This window comes from Xiphias gladius, chromosome 7, assembly GCF_016859285.1.
Source record: "Xiphias gladius isolate SHS-SW01 ecotype Sanya breed wild chromosome 7, ASM1685928v1, whole genome shotgun sequence".
Lineage (NCBI taxonomy): Eukaryota > Metazoa > Chordata > Actinopteri > Istiophoriformes > Xiphiidae > Xiphias > Xiphias gladius.
In genome coordinates this window covers 13,626,025-13,636,194 of record NC_053406.1, presented here as the reverse complement: position 1 = coordinate 13,636,194, position 10,170 = coordinate 13,626,025, and the positions used below count along the sequence as shown (strand labels likewise).

At 39.0% G+C, this 10,170-nt stretch overlaps 1 protein-coding gene across 2 annotated transcripts in view; it reads left to right on the top strand.

The window, feature by feature from the left end:
- The first annotated feature begins 1,756 nt into the window (after positions 1-1,756).
- zgc:172282 (leucine-rich repeat and fibronectin type III domain-containing protein 1-like protein) overlaps positions 1,757-10,170 on the top strand; it is a 55,622-nt gene continuing 47,208 nt past the window's right edge. For both annotated transcript variants that reach the window (XM_040130964.1, XM_040130963.1), the window contains exons 1-6: positions 1,757-1,949; positions 3,247-3,398; positions 3,688-3,941; positions 4,217-4,460; positions 4,586-4,743; positions 6,063-6,443. In XM_040130964.1, the coding sequence (XP_039986898.1) occupies positions 1,757-1,949; positions 3,247-3,398; positions 3,688-3,941; positions 4,217-4,460; positions 4,586-4,743; positions 6,063-6,443 (1,382 nt within the window). The remainder of the gene's footprint in view (positions 1,950-3,246; positions 3,399-3,687; positions 3,942-4,216; positions 4,461-4,585; positions 4,744-6,062; positions 6,444-10,170) is intronic.

Sequence of the window (10,170 nt, the reverse complement as noted above, 5' to 3'; positions counted from 1 at the left end):
TCTTATTTTTTTTTTTTTACAGCAAAGGGCATAAAGAAACACAAGGTGAAATTTAAATAAATTCATGCAGCCGAAGCAAATTAATTATAATTGAAATATTCTACAAGATTTGTGTTAAAGAAAACCTTCTTTAAAGATGTTAAAATCACAGATCCATGACTATTGTTTAATATTAGATGAGGAGACACTCTTTATCACATCTTTTTATCTTCCAAACTGATAATACCTGTGATTACCTGTCCTGACTTATTTCTATATAATGTCTCAGTTTTTTTAATCATTGTAAACAGATTATCTTTGGGTTTTGGACTGTTGGTTGGATGAAACATGATACTTGAAAACATAAACAGATTTTTTTTGTGTGTGATTTTCTGACATTTTAAAGATAAAACAACTAGTTGATTATTGGAGAAAATAATCAGCAGATTAATCGATAGTGAAATATTTGTTAAGTGCAGCCTTACAGTGGCGTAAACAATAACCACACTGAAAATCATGCAATTATAAATGATCTGTAGAACAACTAATAAAGATGTACACATTAGACTGTGGTCTTGTATTTTGCAGGTTGTCATGAAATCTTTGGACTTTGTTGATTAATTGATCTTCATGGTTGTATTCAGTTGTGTCTCGATAATGTCATAATTTACAACAGTGGTCTATTTAAGCCTTTATTAAGAGTCATAAACAGTTTATTATTGACCAAAATGATTCATCAATTGTTTCATCATCATAGTTATGACTAGTCATGATTCTACTTTACCACATCATGTCATTGCAGACGTGGATAACAGCACAGACATAGATGTGCTTTATGCTTTACAACAGCTGAGTGCTGATAATGGAATATTTAATCAAGCTAACCACGGAGTGTCTGCTGTGCATAACTGGGTTTGACAAAGTGCATCACTCAGATTTGAGACTGCAGGTAGAACACATACCAGCAGCATGATGCTGGCTGAAGCGGGAGTAACTGAATTTAAAGAAAACTTATTCAGCATAAAAACTGTTGTGGATGAGAGGAAGGACGTTACAGATATTAATCTTTACTTTGCCTTGCTGGCATTGTTGCCTTAATCCGAGTAAGAATACAGTACACTGCTCCTAACGGGTGGATGCTGTAGCCAAAATGTAACCTTGACACCGAGAGTGGATTTTACCACTGGATAGCAGTGACAAACTACATCAATATTACATCTTCCCAAAATATTAAACAGGTGCTGGTGAGGAAAAAATCCCCAGGGTGCCTGTGGAAAATGCCAGCTCACCATACACCCACACGATGACAGAGTCCATTATGAGCTCACAGAATTGTGTAATTTAGTCATGCTCCCGAGCAGTGCCATAATCTACTTCTCACTCTCCTTTCTCTATTCTGACTTTATTGTAAAGTTAAAAACTGAGGGTTTTTTTGTTGGTTTGTTTGTTTTTGAGGGAGTATTGTGCTCAGTATCAGTTTGGTTGTAGAATAACATGATTAGGTCATTGTGTAGACAGAATTCATAGAATTATTCTGTATATACTGTACCTCCAAACATATACTGCTAGTTGTATTGGTTTAATTTCTTTTTTTTTGTCTGGAAAAAAGAAAAAACACAGGCATTAACCTCAGATTAAGTGTCTGCAGGTCAGGGATTCACCCTGGTTTCCGACTTCCTGACTGTTGCGTTTTCTTAGTACACCATCTTTGTATTCTCTCAAAATCATTGCTCCTTTTCTGTCTGTCTTCCAGTTGCCCTGTTCCCAGCGGAGGATAATGGAACGGCTGTGGTTCTCTTTGCTGTTGCTGGCAGCAGCATGCAGGGGACAGCCGTGTCCGAAGCGCTGTATGTGCCAGAGCCTCTCTCCATCACTCGCTATCCTCTGCTCCAAGACAGGCTTGCTATTTGTTCCTGCTGCCATTGACCGACGCACCGTGGAGCTACGGCTTCAAGAGAACTTCATCACAGGTAACATATAAGTGCCAGTCTGTCCTGTATTACATTCAGTTTAATATACCACTGAAATTCAAATGGCTCATTAGAGTGCAGTGAGTAGAGTATGTCACACATGAGTGTTGCAGCATGCTTTCATAAACTGCTCCATTTATTTCATCCTCTTTTGCCATTAACTGTCAATTGACAGGTATGCTTGGATTGGTTATTTAAATGGAAACAAACTCAATGGCGGGTTGATAATTGGCAGCATATTTACTTTATCTCGGAACATTTGTTTGCAACAATTTAACAGTGAACACAATGTCGAGTGACAAATCTTTTTTTGTTTGTCTCTACATGACGGTCATTAATATTTCTTATGAGCAAGGGTATTTCTTCTTTCCAACTCTTTTTTGTTTTGTGCTTTAGTTTAGCAAAACTCCTTCGTGATTCATCTGCTCCATATATCAAAGAGTTCTCCTTTATGCTCTGAAACATACTTATTTTTAAGGAACTGAAGTGCTGATTTATACTTTTATTTTAATCTGGATTCCCATTAGTTCCCAATAAGGCAGCCACCTAATCTTCCCAGGCTCGATTTAAAAGAAATTCTATCCCATATTTCACCAAACCAAAAGTCGCAGAAGCTAAAAAAGACTGCTTTCACAAGGCCTGGAGAGAGATTTTGATGCATTATTAACAATATCACACAGCCATACTTATTTAAGTCACATTTTTCGGATGCAAATCAATTTCAGTTTGTAGCAATACTCTGTGCAAAACTAAAGATTCTGTATCTCATTTTGGGTGATACCAGATTCTCTCGGCTGTCAACTGAGGTTCACTAGAGTATGTTGCTAAAAATTAATTTTACAGAAATTAATAAAAGCAAGCGTGGTAGCAAAGGGTCCAGGCTCTCAATGCCAGAGGCTAATTAGGCATGTACTTGTCAATCTATATATAAAACACAATTGTATTCATGTGACAGAAGTCAAATGGTTTCTTTGACAAAAGTGACCATAGCAGTGTGTTTACCAACACCAAAGTAAAAGCAAACATCATTTCAGAACATTAATCTTTTCTTGCATATTTTGTACTACCTGTACCTTTCAAACTCCAACACACATTATAAAAAACACCAGAACTGTACAAATCTGAGTTATCTACTTTTGTGAAAGCACCCCTTCTTTGGTCGGGCAACATTTGTGCTTTGAAACTTCTTTAGTGCATGTGCATCTCTTGAGCATAATAGTCTACCTGTGTAATATATCTGGCCACTTACGACTTAGCTGATGGAGATTTTCTTTGTGTTTATTCTGCTCACTCCCAGCTGTCCGAAGAAAGGACTTTGCCAACATGACCAGCCTGCTACATCTGACCCTGTCCAGAAACACCATCAGTCAGATTCTCCCCTCAGCTTTCAGTGATCTGCGGCGTCTGAGAGCACTCCACCTAGACTCCAATAGATTAACGGTGATCAAGGTAAGATTGATGGCTGGATGGATTAATGACGTGAGTGGGAATGAATAAAGAGATGGCTCAATGGGCTGATAATCAGAAACAGAGCCACACAACCAAAGTTTAAATTTGCATGGATGGATACACACACCTGAACGATAGAGCTACAGTGACAGAATGATATATACAACAGTACATACAGTAGATGGACAGAGACACACACAGTATAGGTACGTACCTGAGATTGTCTTAATAAAACTATACTCACAGCTTCTCAATGCATATTCATTTTTTATTTTTTTTAACCAACCAGGATGACCATTTCAAAGGCTTGACCAACCTTCGCCACCTGATCCTGGCCAACAACCAGCTCCACTCCATATCTCCCCATGCCTTTGATGACTTCCTGTCCACACTGGAGGATCTAGACCTCAGTTACAACAACCTTGCCCAGGTGCCCTGGGACACGATCGGGCGCCTAACCAATGTCAATACCCTAAATATGGATCATAACCTCATAGAAAATGTTCCGCAAGGGGTATTCACCAACCTACACAAACTGGCAAGGTAAAAGGATATACAGTGTAGAGAAAAGGACATAAGAATGAGTGCATGATGTGTGTAGAATTAGATAATGTAAAGTGATCTTAGTAATCAAATATAATATGTTCAAATGGTATTTTAAAATAGCCTTAATTTTCTAAATTATAAACTAATTTTTCTGCTAATTATGTTCTGGCTGTTTTACTGAACAACTGAATGAATTTCTATCAATTTTAATAATAATTTCTTTTCCCCCTCTCTTTGAATGTTCTTCTCCCTACACCCTGCCCTTTTCACAGGCTAGACATGACATCTAACAAGCTGAAGAAAATTCCCCCAGACCCGTTGTTCCTGAGAATCCCAGTTTATGCGAAGTCCAAAGGCTCACCTCTCTCCTCCCTGGTGTTGAGTTTTGGTGGTAACCCTCTTCACTGTAATTGTGAACTTCTGTGGTTGAGGAGACTAACCAGAGAAGATGACCTCGAGACATGCGCCTCTCCCCCTGACCTCAGTGCCAAGTATTTCTGGACAATACCTGAAGAGGTGATGTCTTGACAAGAAGATGTCTCATAACCTTGCATATGAGCCAAACCTCTAATAAAGTAAATAACACAGCTCAGAAAACAATCCAGATTTGAGAGAGTGACCCGATCTGTTTTTCCCTTTAGGAATTTATCTGTGACCCACCAGTTCTGACCCGTAAGTCACCTCATACCGTGGCTATGGAAGGTCAGCCTGCGAGCCTGAAGTGCAAAGCAAATGGTGACCCAGAGCCTGAAGTCCACTGGATCAGCCCTGAAGGCCGACTTATATCTAATGGTTCCAGGTATTACAATGGTCCTTTAGTCCAGTTTGATCTACAGTATATTCATTTTTTCTCTAGGCTAACAGATTGTAAAATCTTTCAAAATCATAGGCAAGGTGTTCATTTAGGGAATATCATTTGTCAACTGAGAACACCTATCCACATTCAACAATGTCAGAAACCTTGCAAACCAGTTGGCAGGTGCAAGAGAGGGGTTGTTTAAATATTCTCACGTACTGCTTTAGCTCAGTGCTACAAGCCAATATGCACCATGTCAGAAAGACAGTGTGTCTCACATAATTTTCTCTTGGCTGTAGTAGTAAGGTGTAGGCACATGACTCATGTGGGCCAACTCAGGAACAGTATTAGAAGGTAGTTGTTGAGGTCAGAATCTGAATCTCCTCACCCATAAGACCTTTCTCACATTTCCATCCGGTAACTTAGTTGGCACACTTGTCAGACGTGGGTTTCAAGTTATGGTTTTCGCATAAACAACATTCGTTATAAAATCAGTGATAATATTTTAAATGTAATGTCACAACCCTTTAATTTTTTTCTTGGCACTTTTTTAATTTTACATTTCTGTTTGCATCTTTAGATAATTTGATTAGAAAAGCCTAGTTTACGGATATGAATCATGTGGACTTTTTGGCAAGTACTATTAGGGTTATGCCTAAACTTATGAGGGTAAAGGCTGCAAATACTCAGCAACATAACCCCTCAGCCTGGCAGTCATTGAATTGATTCTGGAGAGACTCCGGATGGATGCTGGTAGTGGAAGTTGGCGTCAGCATCAGGTCCTGCAGGCAGCAAAGTGGAGTGAGTGAATAAGTTGTTGGGGGAACACTGATTACTGATTGGCTCCTGTATAGGTGACAAAAGAGGACAGCTTACATGATTGGGTGATAAGAAAGGTTAGGGAGTTAATTTTTTGATCATTTTGCAACTGGAAGTGAATATGTCCTGCTCCTTTATTTTTTTTAAATTAATGGGGAGCGGTGCAATGGCACCACAGTAGTGGGACACAATGGTCTGGCCCATTTTAATGTAAAGTTAGGACTCTGCATACCCATGCTGCAGTCTACAAAGGTGAGAATTACAATTGGAAATCTGAATGGCTAGAAGCCAGCAGATTTGACCTAGAGGAAGAAAAAAATGAAAAATTAGGAATTAGATGGAAATTAATTTAGAATGAAAAAAATCTTACTGTTTTAATTTTTGTAACGCTCCCCCTACATGTGTGTTGCCTTGTCATAAAATACACATTTAGGCCATTTTTTTGATTGATTTAATGAATTAATAAACTTAATGATATATCTAATTTTTTTTATTTGTTTCAGAACTTTGGTTTTCCCCAATGGAAGCCTGGAGATCAATGTAACATCCCTGAAGGATTCAGGAAACTTCACCTGCATTGCCTCCAATGCAGCAGGTGAATCCACAGGAAGGGTGGAGCTAGTTGTTACGGCGATGCCCCATCTCGCAAACAGCACAAGCCGCAGCCGAGACCCGTCCTCTGAACCTGCCCCCTCTGATATTTTAACCTCCTCTAAGGTTGCACTGCCTAACAACGAGACAAGGGGGGCAGACCGGAAGGTCTCGTTGGTGGAACTGACAGGAAACTCTGCCCTCATTAGATGGAGCAGTCAGGCTCCTATATCTGGAGTCAGGATGTTCCAGGTCCAGTACAACAGTTCCGGGGATGACACACTGGTTTACAGGTCTGTCTATCTACACTTCACTTCTACTCAATTTATTATGTCTGTGTGTTTTAATTTTCTTTCTATAGTAAGGTGACTATGAATCTTCTAAGGCGTATTAGTAAAAACACCTGGCTTGTACGTGTTTGTAAGTGTAAGACTGTGTGTGTGTGTGTGTGTGTGTGTTTGTGTGTGTGTGTGTGTGTGTGTGTTTGCAGTTGTGTGTATGTTAATCAGTAGACATCAGCCGCTGCTATGAGGATGAGAGCAGATGATAGATGATACAAGTCATCCATTCATAAAAGTCTAATCAGTTGGAATGATACAGACATCCGTAGCGGAGTGAAACCATATTTGGGTTTGCTGATTGCAAGGGAGCCTGGGCCACACGTGAGGAGTGTAGCTGTTTAACAACTTTTAATGTTTGTCTGCCAGTTTGCTTCCTTGCTGCACTGATGTTTTTGCTATGTGGTTTTATTTCTGGTAATTACACAATGGCTTTATAAATGTGATACTTTCAAAATGTTTTGTCAGATTGTACTTGACTAGGATTTGACCAGGCTGACACTGTCATTTATTTCTGATTTGACTCTGACTGGCACTCCTTTGACTATGGTTGACTGTCAAACCGCTACTACCTTTAGTGTTAAAAGTTTCAGTGTAGAAAGAGGGAACAGCTTTTTTAATAACGTCCTGAAAAAAACAGGTGGGTTTTCTGATTTGTGTGCACAACATGCTACTGCACACAGAGCAAACTGTTACCCCAAGTCTAAATAAACTGAGTGAATGCCCGAAGAATTTCAGAGGACGGAAAGAGCAGTTCAAGGTATTATGGTAATTCTTTTTAATAGAGGTGTGATTGCAGCCATAGAATTCTAACAATGTTATCATTGAAACGAGCCTCCTTTGATGTGCAGAATTTCAATAGGCAGAATGGTCATTTTAAGGTAAATCATGTTAATCATAGAACGATGTAAATGTTGTTATTTAGAGTTAAGGCATGTTAGACATTTGTGAACCTCTGCATAAGACTCAGAGAACCTAAATGAATGGACCAATTAGTGCTTCTGACAAATATTGACAAGTCAGTTTCCTTGTGCCATGTGTCATCATAATGTTGATGTGTCATTCCCATAACAACTGCAGCAAAATATTTAAGCCGACAATTGCAGTCATCTGGCTGTGGAAGGCCTATCATTCAACACCAGTAACTAGAAACAGTATAACCAAGCATTTGACTATGTTTTCATGTAGCAATACTCTCTGTGAAAAGACCAAAAGTTGCACTTGGATCAAGTTCAATATCCCTGCTACTTGTGCTTGTTGTTAGTGTGTTGGTTAGGCCTATCCTGTATATATGACAGATAACACTGAATGTGTTCTAAAGCATTATCTTCACTGTGACTGCTACATTGCTGTTCAATTACCTGGAAGTTTAACTCAATAGAATGAATGCATATTGTATTTGTTTGCTAACTGGAAACAGAAGATGCAATTGATCTGGGTTAGAGTATGATAGATCTGTCATCCCTTCACTATTTAAAATTAGGATTGGGTGTGTAAAGCAGACCTTTATTGATATGAATATTTGAAGCCATTAGTTTATATGGACACAATCACATTTGGATTGGAACCAGGTTCCTTTCTATTGCTGCTGGTTAAGTATTAAAAGTTTGATTTGGCACTTATATGTTTTCCAGTTGAGTTCTCTTCTAAATCTTTGTGCTCTTGGGGAATCTTCCACATTCTCTCTCTCTCTGCAAAAACCAAAGCACTGGCAACATCATTGCCAATCTTGCGGAAAACCTGGGAAAGCCCTGTTTACTTTCAGTTCTGAGGAGTTGTCATACGCTGCAAAGTTGTCATGGCAACACATTGGGAAAATCTCCTAGATCTTGATGTGCGTGACAGGTGGCTTTAATACTATCAAAGACGAGTACTATGTTAATTTATTTAATTATTTCTGAAGTGCAAATGAAATAGCCGGATATATAATTTCTGTGTGATTAAAGGAGTAAAATCAAAAATGTATTCACTGCCCCGCAGAGTTGGTCTCATAACCAGTTTAGCTCCTCTTGGCCTTTTTACTCTTGATCAACAGTTGATAATGTTTCTTTAGGGAAAAATATTTCTTGAGCAGAAGAACCTTTGATAGAATATGTAAAATTCATCAAGCTGACAGGAGAATCATTTGTGAAAATTCAACAGATATGGTTCTTTACTGAAAAGTGATTATGATGTTTTTTCTATGCTGGAGAGGACACTTGATAATTCGATAATTCACACAGTTCAGGTAACTGTGGGATACAAGCAGCTTCTTACAATTCTAAGCATGGCAACTGTTATTATGCATAGCAACCGTCCATCTGCACATTCCCGCTCAAGACTGGATGCAGTTAGTGGGCACAGTGGCCCCGCAGGTATGAGATAGACTCCTTACCGGTCCAGGGTAGGTGTGTGTGTGTGTAGATGTGTGTGTGTAGATGTGTGTAGATGTGTGTGTGTGTGTGTGTGTGTAGATGTGTGTGCGTGTTTGTGTAACCGTGAATCTTACTTTGAGCTTCACGTCATCAAACAGATTGTCTGGACATTTACAATACAAATGTAACTGCCTATCTCAGACTTAAAATGGACTCCAGCCTAAGGCCCACAACATTCTCAAACAATAAATGAAACAGGAAAGCGATGCATGCAGGTAATCAAGTGCATTTTTATCTAAACTGATATCAGCCTCACTGTTTACTGTCTGCTCGCCACAATGTGCAGTGCAGTTATGCAAAAGTAAATTCCTACTGTCACTGCTTCCCCTTAAAAGTGTCCAACTGGTGAAACATGGGTTGGCTTTTATTGCGAAGCAGCCAGAGGAATAACAGTGTGTTTGTCATGGCGGTTAGCGCTAAACTTATCAACCTATTAAAAAAAATGTGAATTTTTCTGGTTGCACTGTAAACAGATACACCAGTTGCTCTTCTGTTATGTCTCTGACAAAGAAGCTGCTCCAGGAGTGTTTGCTGTAGTATTAAAACACACTTGCCGTTACCACAGTAAAAACTTGTTGCCAAATCAAACAGAGCTGAAATCTTAAGGATTACAAGATCTGAATAGATGTAGGACTTTCAGTGCAGCCACTGACAAAAAAAGGGGAGAAGGCATTCAAGATAAGATACGCTGTAATGTGGTACAGCACAATGTTAAACACGTGAGAAACTTCCATTGTAAGACAGAAAAACACGATACATGAGCTAGACTGTAGCTTAATCCTAAATGCCGTGCCTATGTCACCATGTGATAACATCAGTTTTTTATGACTGCTTACCACTTTAAAGATAAAATATATATTTATAAAAAACATGTAATTTTGCCTTTCCACATAAGATCAGGGTTGAGTCATGACTCTAATGATATATGGGATAACATGGCATTGTTAGATTATCAATTAGAAGGCATCATCATTGCACCAGCTCTGTTCTGAGTAAAAAAGACAGCGCTGAGTGTGTTTGTGTGTTCAGCGCCTCTCTTTTGCTTGTCTTTGGTCAATGTCCATTAGGCCGGGTGAGGCACAATGCCACAAAGAGAGGAGGAGGGGTGGACAAAGTGGTGAGGAGCAGAGAAGACAGGAGATCGTGAAAGAGAAAACAACATACTTGTGCCAAGATGGGAGATCACTTGAGCTTAGCACTTCTTTTATTGTAAAAAAAAAAAAAATGTTGTAGTTGTGTAGTAACTATAAAGAGGTGGTTTTAGTTAT